Source organism: Lissotriton vulgaris, chromosome 8, assembly GCF_964263255.1.
Source record: "Lissotriton vulgaris chromosome 8, aLisVul1.2, whole genome shotgun sequence".
Taxonomy (NCBI): domain Eukaryota; kingdom Metazoa; phylum Chordata; class Amphibia; order Caudata; family Salamandridae; genus Lissotriton; species Lissotriton vulgaris.
In genome coordinates this window covers 792,694,415-792,719,158 of record NC_141696.1, presented here as the reverse complement: position 1 = coordinate 792,719,158, position 24,744 = coordinate 792,694,415, and the positions used below count along the sequence as shown (strand labels likewise).

At 43.2% G+C, this 24,744-nt stretch overlaps 1 protein-coding gene across 1 annotated transcript in view; it reads left to right on the top strand.

Moving 5' to 3' along the window:
* TSLIG2 (tRNA splicing ligase complex subunit 2) overlaps positions 1-24,744 on the top strand; it is an 80,154-nt gene that overhangs the window by 22,239 nt on the left and 33,171 nt on the right. The window contains exons 2-3 of the mRNA XM_086933385.1: positions 8,188-8,354; positions 13,098-13,449. Coding sequence (XP_086789511.1) covers positions 8,188-8,354; positions 13,098-13,449 — 519 coding nt within the window. The remainder of the gene's footprint in view (positions 1-8,187; positions 8,355-13,097; positions 13,450-24,744) is intronic.

Here is a 24,744-nt window from a genome sequence, read left to right as displayed (position 1 = left end):
TACACAAAAGCCTTGGAAGACTATAAAATGAAGATTCAACAAGCTAAATCGGCCTACTTTACACAAAAAATTCAAGAGGCCACCAATTCCTCCAAGGAACTATGTAAAACAGTATCAAGCTTACTTAAATGTCCTAGAGACATAATATTTGCCCCAGACAAAAACTTTGTAGACAAGCTGGCCTTGTTTTTTCAACAAAAAGTCCAAGCTGTCTACAAGGAACTACACGATCTATCTGACACAAGGGGAAACGACAATAGGGAACAAACAGAACCCTCCCTCAACTGTCTATCCCAATTCTCCTTTCTGGACGACGACCACGTCACCAAGCTGATAACTCAAACCAAATCAGGATCACCTCTAGACCCTTGTCCTCCCTATCTACACCCCCACCCAACAAGAAGGTAAACAATCTTGGGGTGTGGATAGATCAGAAGCTCAATTTCTAAGACCAGGTTAATTCAGTGGCTTCTGCCATGTCCTACGCTCTTAGGTCTTGCAAGAAAATTCTGCCTCTGCTACCGATTGAATGTCGTAAAACAGTGATTACAGCTCTTACCATGTCGAGGCTGGATTACTGTAATAGTCTGTACTTCACCACTCAGGAAGGTTTAATGCAGAAGCTGCAACTCTTACAGAATGCAGCTGCTAGAGACTCCTGTTAGACATTCCTAAATATGCTCCAATCGCGGATGAGATGTGAAAATTACACTGGCTGCCACTCAGGAAGCGCACCCTGTTCAAGCCGATGTGTCAGGTACATAAGGCCGTTTACGGAGTAGGGTCGGCCTATCTAAAAGAAAGCCTTTATTGGTATACGCCAAGCAGATTACGCTCATCAGATGCCAAATTGGTTCATGTGTCAGAAAGGCCATCTGGGGTGGTAAAAGTTTTGTGGCAAATGCAGCCTAAGCATGGAACAAGCTTCCCCATCTGCCTAGAGCTATTTCAAAACTCTTCATCTTTTGAAAGGCTTTAAAAACTTGGCTGTTTTTGGAATAGTTAATTAAGTATCATTCTTGGCTTGGTCCCTCTGGAGAGTTTTCACGTAGCGCCAGGACACCCATGGGTAACAGTGCGCTCTATAAATGTTATAAATAAATACATAAATAAATAATTATATCATCTGACCCCGGAAGCAATTAGCGCATTCTTAACCCCCCTTCTTAATGAGATAATAAAATCCGGACTCTTCCCTCAAAGGTGGAAAAAGACCAGCATAAGCCCTATCCTGAAGAAGGACTCCCTAGATCCACTGGAAACCAAATATTACCGCCCCATATCCTGTCTCCCCCTACCTACCAAAATATTAGAAAAAGCCCTAAACCAGGAATTAATGGAGTTCGTAGACCTCAATAATATTCTCAATAATACCCAACATGGCCATGTACCTAGGAATGGGCGAAAGGCAGCTTTCCAAACTCCAGTCAATGCAAAATGCCGCGGCAAGAGTACTGCTGGATCTTCCTAAGCGCCACCCAACATCTAAGGGCATACGCCAACTCCACTGGCTCCCAGTCCGTCGAAGAGTACAGTTCAAAGCCCTCTTGTCTAGTTCATAAAACCATAATTGGAGGAGGGGCGGAGGAAATGACAACTCTCTTTCCTCGCTATGTTCCAACCCGCACACTAAGATCTGGCGGGTTGGGCCGGATCAGCCTCGCGAGAATAAAGAAAGCTCGCTGGGGTTGCAAGTCGTTCTCACACCAGGCAGCAAAGCTATGGAATACCATGCCCACCGAGCTTCGCCTAGAAACAAACAAGATTCGCTTCAGAAAGGCAATAAAGACCTGGCTTTTCACCATGTCCTAGTCGTTTGTAGCAGCCAAACCCTCCATGCAGGGCCAAGACGCCTCAGCATAAAAGTGCTTAAGAAATAATTTAGTCAGTCCGTTTTAATCCATATAAGTCTAAGAGGAAACTTGCCCTGGACATGCATAGTCTGGAGCAGGTTTGTTCTTTTGACTATCTGGGTATCCGTATCAACGATAGGCTGGCATGGACACCGCAGATAGAAAAAAGTATTGCGACCCTTCAGCATGTTGATTGTGCTATAGTTCAAAGGGCTAGAGCTTCCCCTTTTCGGCCAATATCACCTATTTGTGAAATTCATGGGGCTAAAGGATTAGGTGCGGCCCTCTATGGGGCCGAATTATGGGGGTTGGAAAACCTGACAGAACTAACTTGTGCTGAAAGCAAAATCATGAGACATGAATCTCCCAGTGAATACTCCACTCCTGCCACTTAGATTAGATCTTGGCCTAAAACCTATTGACCATTATGCCATTTTGAGGTCAATCCTGTGCTGGATCAGGGTGTGGATAAGCAAAACACAGGTGCCCCTGAGGGAGGCTTTAGTAGATCTGACTGCTCTGTATAATCAAACAGGCCGCATCAAGTGGTTTAGTAAGATCAAGATTTGGTTTACAAAAATTGGGATGGTGCAGCTCTGGGAATGACCCAGGGTCTATGACTAAATTTACGATCCCTTTAGTCAAAAAAAGGTTCTGGGACCTAATGGTCTCAGAAAGTGTTGACCTGTTTGCACATGGCACTAAGACCGCTGGGTTTTTAAATATAAAAGGAGTATTTGCGTTTGAAGGGTTTCTGGATGATATTGAACCGCCCCAGTCTCAAACTCTGTATGTTCCGTTTAAATACGGAATTCCACATAAGCAGGCTGGTACAAATGTTCATGGACAGCACCATCTCCAGGTGTTTTTCGGGAAAGATGAGCCGGTTTTGTTTTGAATTGAATGTGGTGATAGATTTCCTGATAGTATACATTTGTTAAAGAAGTTTAGGAATAGTGCTTTTTAGGTTGAGGGACCGTAGCTCTCACTGCGAAGCAGTGAGGGCGTAGTCCCGAAGAATTCATGTTTTGGAGTTGGGGGGCTTGGAACCCGCCTCTCTACTCCATTGGCTGACTTCCTAAACGGAGGCCAGCCATTGGAGGAGAAGGGAGTCACTCCAATAAAGCCCTGTCTCTTTCGGATTCGGGGCGTGTTTTTGGCGTTCTTTCCACCTGTGATGTCATCCGTCACTCAGAACGGCCAAAACACGCCCCCGATCCGAAATTTCCGGACGTTTGCGGCCGCCATTTTGCCAGAGCCAGCCAAGAGGATCGGCCGTCTCCTGAATTGCATTTCTATATTTCTTTTTAAAGCACTGTGCATACAGCTAACTGCCTAAACAAGCGTTACCACAGCCTCGCTCACAAAATCTGACCCCGAGTGCAGAAAGGAGGTTCTACTTTGAGGTGATAAAAATCTCTCCTGTATCCCCTTCAGGCAGGACACCACCCCGTGGTTGCTGGTTGCGGCAGCGCGTGCACTTGGGGGGGGGGGGGGGTGCAGCTCAGCTTCCTCTGCTCCCCGCAGCCCTTGTCGGTGCCCGTCGGGGTGCCCTGTGCCGGGGGGCGCGACCCTGGCGGCACCTGCTCCTCTTCGTCGTCTTCCTCCTCCTCGCAGGTGTCCCCGGCCGGCGGGGGGGCTGAGGCTGGGGGGGCGCATCGCTCTCCTCGTCCAGCTCCAGGCTCTCCACGTCTATCTCAGAGTCCCTGGCAGCCCGTACATGGCGCCCCTCCGCTGAGCAGGCCTCTCTGCTGAGACAGAAAGGGATGTGTGAGCGAGAGTCATGCAAACAAAGTCTTCAATGTGCAGGGATCAGACCTAGGTACAGACAACAACGGGTCCCGGAACACAGCAGTTTGTTCTTATTTCAGCGGGGAGGGTGTGCTCGAGGCAGATGTAAACGCATAGACACACCTCAGTGACAGCCACTTAAACAAGGGGGGGTGAGGGCGGGGAGTAGGTAGAAGCTGGACCTCAGAAAGCAAAGCAAGGACATACTCTCTGTAGTCGAGCATATATAAACAATAATAAATACACTGCAAAGACATGTCACATGTTTGTTAGTTTCATGGCTGTCCGAATGGATGCGTCGGGTGGTTTAATATCTGAAAGTTAAATATAGCTTATTATATGTTGAAAATGAAAACAAATCTTCTAATAAATGTAGTTTTACATGCAAGGCGCGACTGTGACACATCTTAAAGAATGTCTCAGGAGGTGGGGGCTTCGAGTCACATCTGTGATGCTTCAATAAAAGAGAAACGGCAGGGGACCTACGCTTACTTCATAAACATTGAGTGGTGTCGGCAGGCAGTGCTTAATTTGAGCCAATGTTAGCGGCACACATTTTTTGTGACCGACACTTGTTTCCCCGCATCAGATAATTGACAACGTCCAAGAGAAGGAAAAGCTCACAGGTTGGAAAGACGAGGGAGGAAAATATGGGAAACCCGTCACAAAAGAAGGAGACAGAAACCTGCACGAGTGACAAAAATGCTTGGTGAGTGTCTGGCAGTGGAGTCAAGAAGCACAGCCTTGGTTTTGGCGCGCACGCCCCCGGCTCCTGGGAAGCGCCTCGGCACTCTTTCTGTCACAAATTAAATGCTGGTGGCAGGACCCCTGGAGAGAGCAACAACAGTTAAACTGAGGCCTGTTATGCGTTATTGGTGCACTATAAAAGTATAACTACGCGGCAGCTAAGTAAACAGCTAGAAGTGCAAGGCTGCCTCCGGCAAACCTCAATGCACAGAGTTCGTTCACGCCGCCCCGTGGGGCAGCTCGAGCTCCTAGATACGCATTCTTGAAAGAGAGGGGAGCTAAAGGGTGACGTTTGGAGCCGATGGTGTACTTTAGAAGTTGAAGTGTTTCCTCCTTTGCGCCCTTTCCGGGACAAGCAGATAGACGAAGATCACCAATGAATAATTTTAGGGGCAAAAGTATCAGAAAGAGGCACTGTGCAATTAATCTTCATGCTGCATGGACAATTAACCGGCAGCGCACCTGGCTGTTTCATGCGGGTAGGTATAGCTGCAAGAGGAGCGAAGTGTGAACAATCTGGAGGCAAAAATAAAATATGTATCCTACGACCATTAGCCACCCGTCATCGCCTTGCAGTTGTTTAGGACAGTGGTGGTAACTGCTTCATCAATGGTAGTTTACTTTAGTAAATTACACTATTAATGGCACTTTAATGGCCCGTGGAAGATGGTGGATGGAAGGGCACTATTATGTCACATGTGCCAACAGTACGCCATCAATTACTACCATTGTGCAATGAATGACAATAAAGAAATCATTTACGATTCTTCCCAAGTGGCGTAAAAAACACCTTAAACGCGAACCCTCCACATATATTCTACCAGGGCCCTGTCATATCTGGAGTTCACTAGCGCCGCCTAATGCACACCCCTGTGAAACGGCCTTCCAACATGCACAATTTGTCTTTAGACAGCAAGCTCAGGACTCTCAGAGGAGCTGCACATGAAGGGGGTCGGAATATTCCGACTTTAGCTGTAGATAGCAGAGCTGTCTCTAAAGTCCCAGTGATCTCACATGAGATTTCTATAGACAGAAGAGAGCGTTACACACAAAGAATAGCAGTCTCTGTTTCCAAACAGCAGCACTGTCTCGCACTGATAGCACTGATCTCGGATGAGCCCTCCATACTGTCTCCGGTGAACTTCCCCGCACTGACCCCGTTTGAATCCCATTCCGGTGTCTCCCTGTGGGCCACCTGCACAGTCTAGTGTGAATCTCCCTGCACTGACCCCGTTTGACCCCCCACCCCTCTCCCCCCGTCTCCGGTGAACCTCCCTGCACTGACCCCGTTTGAACCCACCCACCCCCCCCCACCCCCTGTCTCCGGTGAACTTCCCCGCACAGACCCTGTTTGAATCCCATTCCGGGGTCTCCCTGTGGGCCACCTGCATCGTCTAGTGTGAACCACATCCCTCCACTGGCCCCGTTTGAGCCCCCCTGAGCCATCTTGTCGAACTTGCCTCCTCTATTTCCGTGTGGACTTACTTCCCTGCACCGTGTCGTGGGCACCCATCTGCACTGACCCCCCCCCCCCCCCACTACACTGCCCATTTGAAGCGTCCTGCTTGCCCGCATTTGCGCCCCACCGTGCCGTCATGTGTGAGCTCCCCTGCACTGACCCCCAATTGTACTGACCCACGCGAATCCCACTGTACCGTCTCCTTGTGGCCCTCCTGCACGGTTCTGGCATCTCCGGTGACCCCCGTCCCTCTTCTCCCAGAAAGCATACCCTGAGATCAACATGTTCCAGGGAATGAGAGGTTTCTCTGGGAATAGGTGCTTCGGAGGACGTGGCTTCAAACGTGGCTGAGGAAAAACAGCCAAAGTGTGGGACGGAGACAAAGTAAGTACACTCTGTGCCTTCTCCACGCCCAGTTTTATTTTTTTTACTTGATGTACCAGATGGGCACTGTTGAACAGCTGCTGCCCATTGCTTACCATACGCTCAAGTCTCTATCTGAAGGGATACAACATGTAACTTCTGCCCAGCACAGTGTCAGAGCGCTTCACAATAGGACAGAACTGAAACATGAGAACATTACAACATTACTAGTGAACAAATTACAAAAGCAAAAGTTACGTTACATGAGGCAAAAGTGACAATCGTGAGCAAACGGTGCATTACAGGACGATAAAGTGGCAAGTGTGTAGGTTACAAAAGCGAACAAAGTACGCGTAGAGGTATAGTACTGCAATAAATGGAGGACACTCAAACACAAGAACAAACGTTATGTAGGCAATGGTGGCACTTGTGCAAGTATCGAAAGCAAATAAAATGTAAGAGGTAGCAAACAGTGTGTTACAAGTTGTTGGTTGTGCTGGCACACGTAGGTCTAGTGTTGCAACAATCGAGGGATGGGTGAGACCGCATCTCGTGGGTTACCGCATCTCGTGGGTAGCAACAACTAATATGTCCCACTGAGCCATTTTCAAGAGATTACTTTTATAACATATCTGATCGGGCTATATTACATGTCACTTCTTGCAACCATAGAACCGATTTAGTAGTAGTAGTGGGGGCAATCATGCTTTCCCTGTGACAAAAACAACAGTTGTATCTGGGCATATCAGGCATCCCCATGTGCAATAAGGGAATGTGTTCTCTGTGTGTCTTTGTGTCTGTGTGGCTCTGTGTGGATACCTTTTTTTGTAGGTGGCTCTATGTGTGGGTGGCTCTGTATGTGTGAGGGTGGCTCTGTAGGGGTGTAGCTATTGGCATTGTAAATGACAATGCCATTTATTTAACGATTAAGCTATTGGCTATGTAAATGACAATGCCATTTATTTATGATTTAAAAAAAAATGTCATGAGCAATGCCAATAGCTATACCTTTAATAATGCCGAGACCATTGCATTGTAAATGCTTGTTTTTGAGATCGAGTTCATGCATGTACAAGAGAGCTTTTGGAATGGCATTTATGAATTTAGAATAGTTATTTTGGTCGATTTAATAGATTAGACTTCAAGAGTATATGATTAGCTTCAGAAGAACGTATTTCAAACGTATGAGTTTGGCTGTTTTAGAGTAGCAAATAAATGAATAGTCTTGTTGCTTCTACTGTGCTTTTCTCATTTCTGATTTCCTTTCTTCTGAGGGATAAGTAATTTCAAGTCGAGTTACATATGAAACTCTGCAAACTCCTACTTAGAACTGCTAAATTCCTCTCAAATATCGTTTATCATTAAATTGCAGAGGACAATTTGTTGCAGAAAATGCATGCCTGACAAATGTAGGTGGAGTAGCTTCTTGCAAATGTCGACATGCTTGGTATCAACTAGAGATGTATGTTAACTTACTGCCCATCACAGCATAGTTTGCGTGCAGTATTACAATAATAAAACTCCACAATAGCAACCCAACACAGCAAGATACAACCACTTAAAGCGAACACCCAAAACTCAACACATCCAAAAAACGCAGTATGCAGGACATTAACACATCATATCGCCATAACATACCTTACCAACACAAAACCATACATTACCACAATGCTCACTCAGCCACCGATTTATTCATGTACTTAACATTTAATTAACCAAGCACTCGCAACCATCCAACCACTGGTCCAGTCTCACTCTAACACATCCACACAACTAGCCCTTCAAACTTGTCAATCAAAAATATGTGCTTTCAGTTATGGAATAGCCAGTTGTATTACCTTTGCCACTACTTGTTAGTCGCACAAAATCTCTTTATGGTATCATTGACATTAAGTACAGAGTATAGAATTACAGTTCTGCACTATTAACCTGTTGCTTTGAGTATTCAACATGTCTGCCTTTCTTTTTCCATAGAAAAACATACCTGTTGATAATGCCTTACTTGACAAGCAGCGGCTAACTGACATCTATGTTCAACATGTCATACCCCTTCCTCAAAGGAGTCTACCAAAGAACCGATGGGGGAAACAGATGGAAGAGAAGAGAGTGAAAAATGTTTCTCCTGTGCAGCAAAATAAAAGGTATATTATAGTTTGTTAATGGCATCCTTTTCCCAACTTCGTAGTTCCTCTGTGATATGCTAAACACTTTTCAAACCTAAATATCTCTCTGTTTAACCCATTGCGTCACAAATACTGCTGCACTGTAATGTTTAGAAGAAACGAATTGTCATGTTCTCTAAACTACTTTGCAGTTGGCGTTGTCTATCCTTGAGAAAAATCTAAACCTCAAGATGTATCTGAAAAGTGTTACCATCGGAGACGATTATATTTGAGCATTTTCCCTCCTGGAAATAAATGGGGGTTTCATAAGGAAGCAGTCCGTGGTGTAAACTGTTTTCTTCACCTTTTGGTTGTTGCAACACAAATATCCTACATGTAGAAATTGCTTTTGTTTCACGTTGGTACTTAAATTATTCATGCATAAAATGTAACCAAGATTTGTCATGCCTGCTTAGTTGAATTTTTCTTAGGAGAATAGTGTAAGTGCGACATAACTTTGGAGGAGTTGAGATGAAGTATAAAACCAGCAACAAAGTGATAGAATGAATCCTCAATTTAATCTCTGCTAGTGATTTTCACCCACTATGCCACGCTACACAGAGGTGTGCCATATGCAAATCTGTCTTGGTCCTACACCAATAGAAACATTACATCTCAATCTACTAGTCCGTGTCTCTGGTAAGCAGAAACACAAGTAATCCCTAGCCAGTTTCATCTTGGGTCTGGTCAGTGAGGTATAGCTTGAGTCCAGTGACAAATTGGGTATGGGACTTAACATCTGTGCATATCCGTCGCACTTTGGGCCTCTATTTTGTTTACTCCATGAAGTACGAAAAAGCACAACAGAATGAATTTCGTACTGTTAACCCGTTTGCTGCTTTGAACGTTTCGCGCCAGTGTTGAACGTTCTATTAAGCTGGCGGGGCCACGTCGGCCAACGGCCGTGCGCAGCACTACCGAGGTGGTGCTTGCAGCGGCTGTTGGCTGACAGCAGCAGCAAACTGGCTAAGATCAGATTGGCTGTGGTCGCACTGGTTGAGGAAATAAAATGCCATGACGGGAACTACATTAAATTAAAAAGAACAGTGTTACACTAGTAGAATCATAGATTTGGGAATAACCATGCTATCCAGTCCTTTTGGGCACTAGCTCAGTAGTAATGACAGTGGTCTGATTCATTACGTTTTGGGATATTGACAGCTTAGCACACGCAGCATGAATTTCATGCTAATAAAATTGAGATGGCTCAAAACTCCTCTAGAGAGAGCTTCTCTATTGCTCAAGCATTAACATTGTTGCATTGAGTTTTGGTAGCAACACCATCATCTGTGGAGAGCTGCAACGCGCTGACAAATGTTTTCTCTGACATGGTTGTCACCCTTTACTCTTCTTTTCCGGAGGCATCGGGAAATGTCCCTTATTGTGATACGTGGTTTGAGCCTTCTAATGAAAATAATCTCTTGCTTCAGTTCAAACCCATTGATGGGGATGAGCTAAAGGTGTTCTTGTCTTCAATTATGTCAGGTTCTCCTTTTGAACCAGGTGCTCCCAGTATTTTGGAGCATGTAGCTACTGAACTTCTTCCTGTATGCAAGGAATTGCTTAACATGTCCAATGAGGGGGCTTGGGTACCTCTAAACTGGAAACCGGCTTCAGTTGTTCCTTTGCTTCAAATGTCTTCTCTAGATCCTGCTAAACCTGAGAATTTAAGGCCAATTTCTCTACTTCCCTTTTTATCAAAAGTGGCTAAAAAAATACATTAATCGGCAACTTTCAGGTTTCATTGAGCAGATGAATATCTTACACAATCTGGCTTCTGCCCTAGGTATAGTACTGAGTTGGCTCTTCTGTTAGCTTCAGAATCCATGCGCCAGATCTCATTGGCAGAGGTGACACGGCAGCTATATTACTACTGGATGTAAGTGCAGCTTTTGATACATTATCCCACGGTCGCATTTTAGAGCGGCCGTAGGGGTTACGGGGTCGGCCATAAGCATTAAACTGTCTGGCATCTTTTCTTTGTGGGGTGGGGGGTTTCCACAGATATTAACGTTGAGTTTTACCTTATTCAACCTGTACCTCTGCCCCTTATGAGACATAATCGTGCAGCATGGCGTTAAAATAATCTTATGCCGACAATATCCAGTTGATTGTCACCTTGTCACATAACTTTGGTGTTGTAGCTGATTCTCCGACGGGTTGTTTGTCAGAAGTATCTTATTGGATGGACCTCAGTTGTCTGAAGTTAAATGCTAGTAAGACTGAGGTTCTGCTTCTCGGCAAGCAGCCCTCGATATGGTTCTCGGCCTGGTGGCCAGAGTCTCTGGCCCCTTTTCCTCAGCCTAAACCCAAGGTTAAAAACGTGGGTTTTTGGTTTGACGATAACTTCACCTTCGAGAGTCCAATCACAGCCTTAGCGGGCAAGTGTTTTTAGTATTATTAAATCTCGCAAAAGCTTTATCATCTGCCTCTTTTGGCTTAGAAGACCGTGATCCAGGTGTTAGTGGTCGGGAGCTTCTCAGGCTTGGACCAAGAGACCTCCGCATGTTCAAAATTTGGTGGCTCACCTTCTGCTTAACCTCCCTAAGCATGCATCTATGGGCATGACACTTCAGAAACTGCATTGGCTTCTGGTGGAAAAGAGTCGCTTTAAAAGCCCTCTTCTACTGTTATAGGATTCACAGGAAGATTGGGGCGGCCTATCTGCATCCCCTCTCACTTCCTATTCTCCTAGAAGGTGCCCCCGGTCCTCAGAAACGCTGTTAATGCAGGTGCTCAGAGTCCAGAAAAATTGCTCTGCAACGATCTTTTGACTATTTGGCATCTAAACTCTGGAATTCTCGACCGTTACACCAGTGGCAACCTTCGACAGATATCAGTTTCTGAAACATTTGAAAACTTGGATTTTCTAGACCGTTTTCTTTCTTTACCTGTTATTGGTTGAGTTGTTTGTTATGTTATGTGCTGTTTTATAACGCGCTCAACTACTACCGGAGTATCCTGGCGCGGAGTGACCAAAAAGAGGAAAACAGGAAAATAGAGCCGAAGGGGGGAGCCTAAAACGCCATTTTAAACAAGTGAGTTTTAGAGCTTTTTTGAATGAGCCAAAGTTCGGATTAGACTGGAGAACCAGTGGAATGTCATTCCAAGCAGACGCCACTGTGGCGCGATCGACTGCCCACCCTGCCGGGATCGCCGGAATCGTGGGAACTGCAGCAGATGTTGAGTAGCAGAGCGCAATGGCCTGTTAGGAGAGTACCGACAGAACCGTTTCATCAGGTATGCAGGGCCATGGCCATTATGGGCCAGAGTGAGTATTTTGAAAAGGATCCTTTGCGCATTGGCAACCAGTGTAAGCTCTGCAAATAGGTCCGGACACTCATGCGGCTGGAAATATTACCTAAGAGTCTGGAAGTGGCATTTTGAATTATCTGGAGGCGCCCCACCAGATAAGCCGGAGATCCACCCAACAAAGCGTTGGCATAATCGAGACGCGATTACCTCTTAGCGCTGGGATACTCCTTATAGGAGTAGCTATGCACTTTATAAGACTCAAATTAATTCAGTTCATTCATTCATCCTTGAATATGGCGAGAGTTCATCAGACTCTGCAATAGTCACGGTAAACCTAGGATTTGAACACACAGGTGATGCTGTATTATGCAGAAATAAATGGCTACCTCCTTTTGACAAGATGTTTGAAAAAAAACTTAAGACATACCATTTGATGGCGAATCTCTCTTTGGCAAAGCACATGGGAGATGCCCCCATCTTTTAAAATCATTCACAGCCCGCTCCCTTGGAATCCTTAAGCCATGGTGCCCGCAGTCCTTTTGAGGTGAAACCAGATGTCCTATTGTTATCAGCTGATACTGCAGCCAGCTAATTCAAGCAACAACAGCCCTAATCGCTCACCACCACCATCAGCTGCCTGTAGGAAGCTGCAACCTTGATGTAGAGGAGGAAACATAAAAAAATCTCTGGATTCTTTTACTCACTCATTCTGGCACAGACCACCACTCCTGCTTTTGGAACACTGGGTCTTCTTACCTGTTTTCTGGCAAAAATAGATGACCATAACATTGGATTGTTGGGTCCTACTCCACATGTAGTTTGTTCATACTCTCAAATGCATCCTTGTGAATGTGACAGCTTAAATTGATAAATCAATCTCAGCTTGCACAAAGCTGAGATCTTTGGCATGCTTTGAAAATGTACCATAAAACCACCGGTTCTCAAACATCACAGGAAGGTGGCTTTTTCCTCCCAATAGTTTTTTGTAAGGAAAAAGAAATGAGAAGACCTACACCTGCTCAGTCTTCCTACGGAAATATTATTTTTTGCATGGTAACCCTGCAAAAAGATATACAGATTTTGATAAAAGTGAAATTAATTGCATTCTTTTACGTTGAAGACACCTTCTTCCACCTTACCTTACACCTTGAACGTCACAAGTTCTTGCCATTGGCCCAGGTCAAGGGTAGCAGCACACTCCTAACACAACATTAACTGGCAGTCAACTGATCTTCTTTATTCCTTTGCACTTAGTTTAAGTACAGCTGCTAACTGAAGGAATAGTTAGTAAAATCCTGGAACATCCCAAGTTGGACTGTTTTTTGAGACACATTAACTCAATCCTGTTTAATCTGGGGTAGAACAATGCTTTCATTTTAAAACTGAGTGCACTCTTAACTTCTTTGGTAAATTGCTTCACTTTTAGATGTATTTAATTTTAGAAAGAAATATTTTTTTTTGTTTCAGTACCACATCTTCGCAAGGCTTTAGAAAACGACCTCTTATTGTATTTGATGGCAGTTCAACCACAACAAGTATAAAAGTGAAAAAAGAGAATGAAATGGTTACTGACCGCCTGAAGCCTCCCCCATCTGGAAATACCACAAACACCATTCGGAGGATTTCCCTGTCATCATCCAATTCTTCATCACCGCCTCCTGTCTCTAGCCCACCAAAAACTATCAGAATGGAAAGCAAAACTGGTGCGATTCAACATAGCCCAACAGCAGTGACTCATGTCAATAACTTGATTTCTTTTGGAGCAGCTTCAGTTGTGAAATTAAAAAGAGCAGCATCGAAAGACGATCCAGAAACAGTGGTAAGTGATATTCGCCTACTTAAATCACTGATGTGTTGGGTAAAACCGACCATTGAACTCTCTTGCTGATGAATCCTTTTGTTCAAATAATGAACTTCAGTGTTCATTTTGAAATTGGGGCAGTGTATTTTTTTTGTTACTGATGAGATTTGAAAAGCAGAGAGGACAACCTCTGGTGTTGGTGCTGGGCCTGCGATATTCCTGTCCATTGCAAAATATGTGTCTGATACAGGTGCTGCTACTCGGCCATTGTGGCCCATAACAGGAGGCAGAATCACATATTCTTTTCCTTTTTGTTCAAAGCATCCATTATTTTTTATTTACTTTTTTAATCTTTTTTTGTTAGAAAGTTGTATTGTGGAAAACCATTACATATCTATACTAGGTTGTCTTGGTTCAAATAGTAAATCAGTTGTTAAAACAGGTGGTACTTATAATAGTAATCTTCCTTTTGTAAGTCTGCAGAGTAAGCAACATACACATTTCTATGTGATCATAGATAACCTTTAATAAATCCAACTAGGATTCCTATAGCATTGTTAACATTTCTATCTGAATACGTACCAAGGTAAAGGGCAGGAGCAGGGAAAGTGTCAGCAAATAGTTTGAAAAAACAGATGTCTAAATGGAACAGCAATGTTAAAAAAAGTACATAATCCTAAATTCTTATTGCCGATCACAGGCAATCATCGAAATTATAAATACTAGAATACACCAGGTACTTGGCCAAAAAGGTCCAAAGACCTGTTAGAACCTGTTCTCAAGCATTGAGTGACCAAGATTGTTCTGAACTAGATCTGTATAAATACAGTGTTATAGGAGCAACAAACATTTCTTTTAACCAAAAGGGGAGAAGAGCTAAAACTATGTAAACCAACTTTATAGTTATAACATATACCATTCCACCCCATTTAAAAAGAGATATTTGAAGTGTCCTTCTAATTCATTGTAATTTGTTGTTATACTACTGCTAACAATTACAAAGAAACTTTTCTGCCTTTGATAGGATCGAATTTCCAATTTGTTACTAGGCTATCCCAAAAATATGTTGGCATGATAAAGGGGTGTCCGTCATACCAATTACAATGATTATTTTCTATACATTGAAGCAAAACATTGATTAGTAGTCTATTATAAAGCTTATATTACAAATCGGCTGTTTCTTGTTACAAGGACCCACATTACTTGGTCATAAAAGCAATAGACCTGTGTGGTAAGAAAGGTGTCAAAAGCATTCTATTTACAGAAAAAAATGTTTGTGTTGTACTTTTTCAAAAGATATCAGATGCACCTTAACCTGAATAGATTACCAAATTTGACCCTTTCCTGTAACTTTTCAGTCAGTCTGTTTTTCATCCATCCTTATCAGCTAATAAATTATAAATCATGAAAGCCTTTAGAGAGAATGTAATAAATAGATCATATAAATTAAGTTGATTTTAAGCATACACCAGTAATTTCTTACTATTTTACTCAGCAGTGGTTAATTTAAAGTTCTGTCTTTTAAAGTTATATGCAAGACTGTAACAGTTTCGTAAGTGAAAAAAGAAATGTAGAGAATCCGAATCAAATAACTGATGGACCCACATAATACCATTTGATATCCTCCTGAACCACCAAAATGAGTGGTGCATCTTTATTTTACTATTATCGCATGTTAGCGAGTTAAAAATATTCGTTTTTTTGGAAAGTTACATTTAAAGATATGTGATAACAATCTTCGTGTATTGTTAATGGTAGAAATAGTAAAGATTTGTACTTTTGAGACATAAAAAGTATTTATTCCAGAACAAAAAGAGAGCTACAATATTTTTTTTATTCCTACTACAACTACCACCAAATCGGAGTTAAAAAATAAAAACAACCATAACCAGGACTGTCGAGGTAAAAATGTTGAATGATGCATACAAAAAACAGGGAATATAATTTTGGTTTCAAACATTTACATTTAGAAAGAAAAATGTTTGTCTTTTTCTGACTCCACATACATTTTTTTGAAAGGAAATAATTAATGTTCTTAAAAAAGGATATTGTAACTTTCTTAAACATGGATTTTCTTTCCAGGCAGTTCGGAAAGAACTGTTTTCATGTGGAGTAGAGTCCATACTGTCATGAATAAGGCGGCCCTCTGTCTAGATTACCACAGTGGGTGAAAAACAATGGACTGGACTGTCACTCAAGGCAATTGCCAGTGGTTTAGACTATTTTCAAATACTCCTCCCTTAACATGTTATGTTTCATGTCATTCCGTACACTTCTAGCGGTATTCCCTGATATTGATCCCTTGCTTGCTGTGCCACTGAATCCCAGCTCTACCTTACTGACAAGGCCTAACCAAGATGAAAACTACCTGGTGTTGCTTGGGTTCTCTCCTGGAGAAGGCCTCATATGGCAGCTCTGGATAAACTGTTCTCTTGAGGAGCAGGGCCAGTATGGATTTGCATAAGGCGGTTAGACTATTTGCAAACATTCCTCCCATTGTCTTTTTTGTGTTTAACATGGATTTCCGACACAAAAGACAGAATGGTAACCATTTTTTTGTTACATTTTCTTTCTTCGTTTTTATACCCAAAGGATTTATTTAAATGTGTCTTTAATAGGATTGCATGACAGAATATTTGATCTTAAACATGAGACTCTGTTCACAGGTAAGTGCTTCTCTGCCCCAACTATGGTGCACAAACTGTACCAAGTACTGTCTCTCCACACTTGACTCCCAGGGTAGCAAGTAGTTAAAGGAATCTCAGAGAGACAGTGTGGAGGTGGGGTTAAGAGCTCTGAACTAAACAGTTAACAAATCAGGCACAATATATTGTTCAGTCTAGAGTTTATAAAATGACATACATACTTTCATTTACAGTAACATGAATGATTACATAATACAATGGTGCATTCAGGGGCATGATTGTAAACTTATCTGTGAATTTCTATGAAGTGCTGTACCCCTCCAGTACCCTCTCCCCACTCTAGGCATTTACTGATGTCAAGAGTCCTGGGTAAGAAATGAGAATAGGCACAGGTGTAATTTACTCTGGATTACCCTACTGAGTAGATACGTAAATAAGTTAATTGCCTTATGTTGACTTGAGTTCCCACAGGCATAATTCTTAAGTTCCCATGGCAGATATTTCCTAGTGGTCAGTCTCTTGTTCCAGTCACCGATAGGCCCTGCTTATTACATGCTTGATGGAGATGCAGTTCTGGGGTAGCTGGCAAGTGCGTTCTGCCAGCTCACTCCTGTGGCAACTGCTTTATTGGTGCAGCAGCTCTTCTCCACCATTAGCTGCTGGGCGGGATTATTGATGAAGGCCTGCAAGGGGGCGCTACCTAGACATTTGTGACCTAGACAGACTAGCATCAATGGTAGTTGCATCCTCCTGTGGTGGTGGGCCTCAGCAAGGCCTACCAGTGCTAGGGGTACGCCCTTCTCTGCACAAGTACTCAGACCAATAGGATAGAAGTTGGCACAGAAACTGGAATAGAAAATACAAAGTTTATTAACCTCATGAGGTGGAACTACATTCACACAACACCCTTCGGCAATGTATGAAGTAGCACGCTGAATGGAAGAAGCTTGGTCCTTTTATACCCACACAGGGGCTCAAAAGAAGGCGGTACAAGTACAAGAAGTAGGTTTTAGGTACATATAAGGTCATACAGAAAATGCACACTCAACTAGTGGGAGGAGCTAACAGTTGCTAATTCTGGTGAACACATCCTGACATTTACAGACTAACAGCAGCAGCATGAACAGCTGCAAGCTCAACTGAGCATGTGCAAAGTGGAAGAGGCTAAATATAACCTGTCTCTAGGCAGATTTCAAGAGCAGACAACAGCAAGGTGGAACAGAGCACATGGCACCCACGTGGTAGCACATGGCAAACAAAATGGCTGCCAGAAATACAAAATGGATTCCACAAAACGGACAAGATAGCCTCTAAATACAGGATGGCTTCTGCTAATGCTAACCCAATCGCTGCCAAATTACAACAGACAACCCTTTTAGCATTAGCTGAAGACATTCGTTCATCTGGGGTAATCTAGATATGCATCCTGTACATCGATACTCATCAGTTCAGTGACCTCTTTATTTAGCATTTGTTGGGCTTTCATTTCTGCAACATTTCTTTCAGCAGGTGCACAAGCAGTGATGCAAATAGAGCAAAGCATGGGACCACATTGTATACATATACAACATGTAAATAGTATCACCAATAGTACACATAGCATATAGTCAGTAGCTTCCAGCCCCAAGTAATAAAGAGTGTCCACAACCAGTTTGAAGAAGTCCATGTACCAGTCTCTGGGTGAGTCTCTGCTGCAATCTTATGTAGTTTAGAGATTGCATCTCATACTGAAGGCGAGTGATCCGGAATGAAAACACAACAGCTGCTGCCAATGATGCGACATGCACCACCTCGATCAGCCAAAATCACATCAAGTACCATACGATTTTGGAGTGCTACAATCCTCGCCACTTGCAGCTCCTCTGTAATGTTCCCAAGTGCCATTGCTGTCTGGTTGGTAACCGCATCCACAACACAAGTCAGTCGCCTTATCTTTCCACTGTTCAATGCAGCACCCACGAAGAAAAATAAACCCAAGTTAAAGTCGACATATTGTTGCAAAGCGGTGTCAGTTTGGTCAACTTCATTCATACTTATTGTCCTCTTATTTCTGTTCTTGGAAATGTCATTTTAAAGTTTAAAGTTCCGATGCCGGTGCCAGAAACACAGGGGGCAACAGAAAGGACACATAGCAGACCCCTGAACACCCAACAGGTAGCTGATAATATCCCTTATTTTCGCACACGAAGTAAGTATTATGTGAAGACGTAAAACTGCTGTTATTAGCACCTTCAATGGTTAGAATTGAGTACATTCACTCCTTCCCAGTGGAATTCTCCCAACACTACTAATACATAAGTCTGCTTTAACTCTAGTTACAGAAATTACAAAAGGTCCGTTGTTCTTTATTGTCCTCGTATTTGTGAAAACATGTGGCATGGAAATATTGTCAGGTTGGTACTCCCATTCCCATTTAGTTCCTCTAGCTTGAGGGTAACCATTCTCATAAGGATAACACTCTTTATTAAGGTAATAATTGATTTGTCCCACTGTCATCTCTGTAATGTTTGCCCTTTCAGAGGCAAACAAAATCGCAAACCAGGCTTGACGAGAACCATTATGTGAAAAAGGAAGAGGAATGAAAGGTGTTCCTCCTTTCTTTTGGTGTGCAGGTATCATCCCACACACCCAACAGTTGGTAGTATTCGTGGCATTATGAGTATGATGCAACATCTGGATGAACGTATTGTTTAGGTAGGGTTGTCAATGCTTCTGCTCATGGTAGGAGAAGCGTAAAATAGTGGTGCTCAACTGGTACTGGAGTAGTGGCGATCAAAAGCTCTTGAACAGGAGCAACTTTCTCAACATACCATGTAATTGCTGCCATAACCACCATAGCACCAACAAACCCTACAGCACAAATGATTTTCTTATTGTAGATCTTAACAACTTTTGATCTTTCAGCAGACATGATTATTTCGTCGTAAAAAAAAAACATATGTTGGAGCTCTTATCCTTGGGCAGCCGTTGATTTCTTCACCGAGGGTCAAGACGGGTGTCACTTCGCAGGACTGATTCCCCTCCCCCCTGCCACATCGGCACTCCGTTTCACCAACCCAGGGTGGTAGCTCAACCAGTCCTTTTCGACAATGCAGGCCCTTTCCTTGGTCTCAATTGGTATCGCGATGCTCCAGAAATCGTGTGGTCCGGGAAAACTTTCTCAGATCCGTCAGGTGAGATGGCATGGTTTTTCTCCTTATCCAGAATCTCTCGATGGTTGGTCAGCACAGCAGGTTCCACCAAGGTAGGTGACACACACTTGCATTGTGTGCTATGGATCCAGTTCTTTCTGTTCGTCACTTGAACTGCTGTCCTCGTAGCCAAAAGCACTTGCTCTGGGACTTGCCACCTCGGCTCTAAGCTGTTCGACCTCTCAAATTCTGACCATAACCTGGTCACCAGGTTGGAGATCGTGGGCCTCACCTGTAGATCTGTCAGGAAGAGCTTCTCGAACCTGTTGATGAATAGAGATCAAACTGTCGGTTAACTGTGCCAAATAATCATTCATCAGAACACAAGGTACATCATGTATGGGGCGTGGCTTAAGAACTCCCCAAATGCTCATCAGTCTCCCAAATACCACTTCATATAGTGTAAGCCCAGATCGTGAATGTGGCACCGATCTAATGGACACTAAGGCCAAAGGTAGTGCTTCTGGCCACTTCAAAGACGTGGAAGCCAGTATTTTCGCTAATTTCAGCTTCAGTGTAGCGTTGTACCTTTCCACTAATCCTGCTGATTGCGGGTCGGGTGGAAGACTGCATGGAATTTCTGTTTGATCCCTAATCCTTTCAGGACATGCTCAACAAATTGCCCAATAAAATGAGGTCCGTTGTCACTCCACAAAAGTTTACAAACACCATATCTAGGGGAAACACTCCTTTTAGAAGCACCTTCGCTGTAGTGACAGCTGTATTATCCTTTGTAGGGTATGCCTCTATCCATTTACTGAAGGCACATACCACCACTAGGACATACTTTAAGTTATTGCAGCGTTCAAGTTGGATGTAATCCATCTGCAAAACTCCATAAGGTGCAGTCGGTGTAGCAAACCCTCCTATAGGAGTTTGTGTCCCTTTACCAGGCTTATACTGCCAACAGATCAAACAGGACTGTACTACTCTTAGCTGTCCTGGCAATTTCAGGATGCTCCCAAACTCGCGTAAGCAATTTCGTTATTGCTAGAGCTCCAACATGTGCCAGCCCATGTGCCATTTGAACCATAGGCTGCAGGCAGTTTCCACTTATCCGTGTCTTTGTTGCGCCAACAACCCTCATCGTCCAATATTCCTTCTTTGGCCCATTGCTCAAGTTATTCTACCGAAGCAGATCTCTGTACATCTAGCAATTCCTGTCTAGCATCATGCCATTGCTCAGCTTGTGACTTCACTACATACATGGAAGTAGTGCTTTGTTGCGTTGCAGTCTCACGAGCTATGTGATCTGCAAAGGAATTGCCTTGTCCTGTCTTATCAGTTACTTTGTGGTGTGCACAATAGCTATCTTCTTTGGATATGTTAGTCCAGTCAAGAGATTATGCACTAATTCTCCGTGCATTATCTGCATCCCGTGGGACGTAAGGAAGCCTCTTTCCTTCCAAAGTAGGGCAAAATCATGGGTCACTCAAAAGCATAGCGGCTGTCTGTATAGATGTTCACACGCAAGTCAGTGCTAAGTTCACACGCTCGTGTTAAAGCTATTAGCTCAGTTGCTTGAGCCGACTTCTGTGGTATGCGAGCTGTCTCCACTACTGTCTTAAGTGTCGTAATTGCATATGCAGCTGAGTTCGTACCATCAGGTAACTTCAAACATGACCCATCAACCCACAGTTCCTCATCTACATCTGAAAGGGGCGTATCTTGCAAATCGACGCAACCCTTTGTCTGTTACTCAGTAAGGAAGATACAATCGTGAGACTCCTGTGACTGAGCCTGAGTCGCTGGATATGGCAACAAAGTAGCTGGGTTCAGTGTCGCACATCTCTTCAATGTAATGTGAGGGGATAACCGTGTCAACTCGTATCCTGTTAAACGAGCACTAGTCAAATGTTGCGTCTTAGTCTGATTCAAAAGGGCATCAACCGCATGGGGTACTAGCACTAACAGTTTGTGACAAAACTATCCCTTCACTCTGAAGTACGGACACAGCTGTTGCTGCAACTGAACGAAAGCACCCAGGCAATGCTCGAGCAACAGGATCAAGAACTGCTGAAAAGTATGCACAGGGACGTTGCTTGTCACCATGTGTCTGTACTAAAACCGACAATGTACACCCATCTTTCTCGTGTACATAGAGTGTAAAAGGCTTTGTGTAATCTGGAGTACCTAACTGGTGCAGAACAAAGTGCTTGACGTAACTGATGCAAAGCATTCAGACATTCATCTGTCCATGGAAGGGACATTGGAGTCAAAAGCGCTAGCAGGGGTTTAACAATGTGTGAAAACCCTAATATCCATTGCCTACAAAATGAAGTCAACCCAATGAATGCACGAAGGTCTTTCTGAGTGAAAGGTACTGGTGTATCTAAAATTGCTTGAATGCGATCTGGTGTAAGTGCACGGCCCTCCTTAGACAGAAGGTGACCTAAATAGGTAACCTTCGGTCTACAATATTGCAATTTTTACCGTGACACTTTATGGTTGTGTGTAGCAAGAAAAGAAAGAGACAAAGTACATTTTTCACACTGCTCAGGCGTATCTGCTGTCAACAAGATATCATCGAAATATTGTATGAGAGCCACTCCTTCACGCAAAGTAAAGGAGCCAAGTTGTCGTTTCAGGGCTTGACTATAAATGCTCGGACTCTCAGTGTACACTTGAGGAATTCTACAAAATTGTTACGATCTATTATTCAAAGTGAAACTGAACAAATATTGTCTATCCGGATGAATAGGAATCGAGAAGAAAGCCTTCTTAAAATTGATCACAGAAAATTTAGTTGCTGTTGGAGGAACTAGGGTAAGCAATGTCGTTGTGTCTGAAACCACAAGGTACTGTGGTACTGCAATCTAGTTGACTTCTCGTAAATCAATGATGAATCTGTAAATCTTAGTATCAGTATCTTTTTTCAAAATGGAAAGGTTAGGACTGTTAGACATTATAGGGAACTTCTTCTACAACCCCCACTTTAATCAAATCATGAACAATACGTATAAGTGCTTCTTCTCCTTCTCGAGATAATTTATATTGAGGCAATCGTGGGAATCAAGCACCCTCCTAGACACTAATATGCACTGGCGGAATAACCATTTACCCTACATTGTTGTCTGAAGTAGCCCACAAAGTACTAGGGAGTGAAGCTAATGCAATGTCCTCTTTAACAATACAGGATCTCTCTATCACAGGGTAGTTGTCATTCAAAATAACCCGTACTCCTTCTGGAGAACATTGTATCGTAGCCCTGAAATATTTAAGCATATCAAGACCCACAATAGTATCTGGTGTGTTTGGAGAAAGCAAAAATGGACATGGAGCAGAAAACTTGTCAACATGAAATGCAAGTGGTTGTGATAGTGGGCTAAGGAAAGGTGTTCCATCGAAACCTATTGATGTAATAGTTAAGCCAGACAAGGGGGCCCTTGGAACCAAGTGTTTAGATAAGGCGCTACGAGTAGCTCCTGTATCAACCAGAAACTGATCAGTAGAACCCAAAACATATGCTGTAATTTAGGGACCCTTCTGATCTACTGGAACTTCAACTGATTCCTTACCCCATCCTAGGCAATCCTATGCATAAACTGAATCTTTGAAACCGGATGGCACGTAATCGGACATTTGATATTGATTTTGTCTGTCAAAAGCATTAAACCCATCCTGTCCACGCATGTTAGAATCAAATCTGGCACGATCATCCTTGCTACCTCAAGATTCTGAATATCCTGAACGATTTCGCATTTTTCCCCGACCACCTGGATACTGCTGAGCACGTAGTGCCGGACAATCTGAAGCCCAATGTCCAAATTTCTTGCAGTACGCACACTGATCAACAAACCAATTTGAACGAGTATAAGAGGAAAACGACGAACCATAAGATCCACGTCCACCTCTATCATTGCATCTAGAAGGCGGACCATAAGCCTGAGCCAACATAACCTTTTTGTTTTTAATTCTTTAGTCTTTTTATCCTCATTGCCTTTCGCTTTTAATTCCTGTCATTCGTAATACTGAGCCATAGTTAAAAGAGAAACTGGAGAAGAGGTAGTCCAAGAACTCTCGCTGGCCTTTAAGCGACTACCTATTCCTGGCAACAGGTTTGTGACATATTTATCGACGAACAGATGCCTACCCGTGTCATCTGTCAATGACTGGCCACTAAAACCGTGGAATGCCTCTTCAAATCGCGTGAAGAAGTCAGAAACCAATTAATCTGTCTTGCTTACAAGACGCTAATATACAGTCCAATCTATCTTCTTAGGGGGAAGAATTGTCTTTAACTTTACTATATTAGCTGCGGGAAGACCTAAAATTAACTGACCCGGTTTCTGCGCAGGCTCTCTTTCTTCATCTAATTGTTCTAAACCTTTCCATAATGCTCCAAAAGTCGCACGATCATCAACTTTACCAACAGTTCTCTACATATCAAGGGGTAATATTAAACCGAAAAACAGGTCAATATTGGGCAAAGTCATAGTACAAGAGCTAATAGCACCCTCAACTTCCTCATAAAAAGCTGCTGGATTTTTCCGCAGATCAGGTAATGCAGTTTTAAGAGCCATAACATCCGCTCTGTTCCAAGGAGTGTAAACCCAATTTTAAATAAAATAACCCTTTGCATCAGTAGAAGCCTTATCTTCACTTGTACCCGCTCCTTTAGGAGGAACATACAAAGGTGCAGCTTCCCGCATAGGTTTCGCATGAACTATCATAGTCTTATCTGTTCCAAAGATAGAAGCTTGGGCCACGCCGGATGTTTGTGCAGCTGCGTATGCTGCCTTTTTCTCTTCCCGCAAACGGACTGTCTCAACTCGTAATTTAACCAAACACCTGATTGAATCAGCCACCTGAGAAGAGACAAAAAGACCATCGCGCATTTGCTTACAATCATTTGCTATATCAACAGGCTCCAAATCGTCAGAATGTTTCCTAAACCATTCAACAACTTTTGCGCCAAACACCTCTGTAAAATATACTTGCTCCCTTTCCTGCCAATCCTTCATGTCCTCTAAAAGTTCAAAAGCAGGAGCAATATTACGGGCGGCTTTACGAGCAGCAGATCTAAGCTGAGACGCGCGCTCAGCGGACAACATAGAACGAGTTTCCCGTGCTTTCTCATGGTCTCCAGGAGAATCCTCATCTGACTCATGAGGAGCAGAAGGAAAAATATATGGAGGCAGAGAACGATCTAATAACAAGAAATCATCTTTAGGCTTATTAAGAATAGGATAGAGGGGCCGCTGAACAGCGTATTGGCCAGTTACCTTTAAATGGCGCTCCCTATCTTCTCTCTCTCGTAGTTCTTTTATGTCTTTATTTTTCATTTCTAATGCTTTCGCATGCATATTCTTTTGCTGTTCTTTTTCAATCAAGGCTTGTTCACGCTTCATTCGCTCACGCACTTCTTTCTCCCACATTCGCACACAGTCAAACATATCTTGCCTAGTCTTTCTCTCAAACATACATTGTTCCACATACTGAATCCTTCGTAATCATAAGACCCATTCATAGGCCAA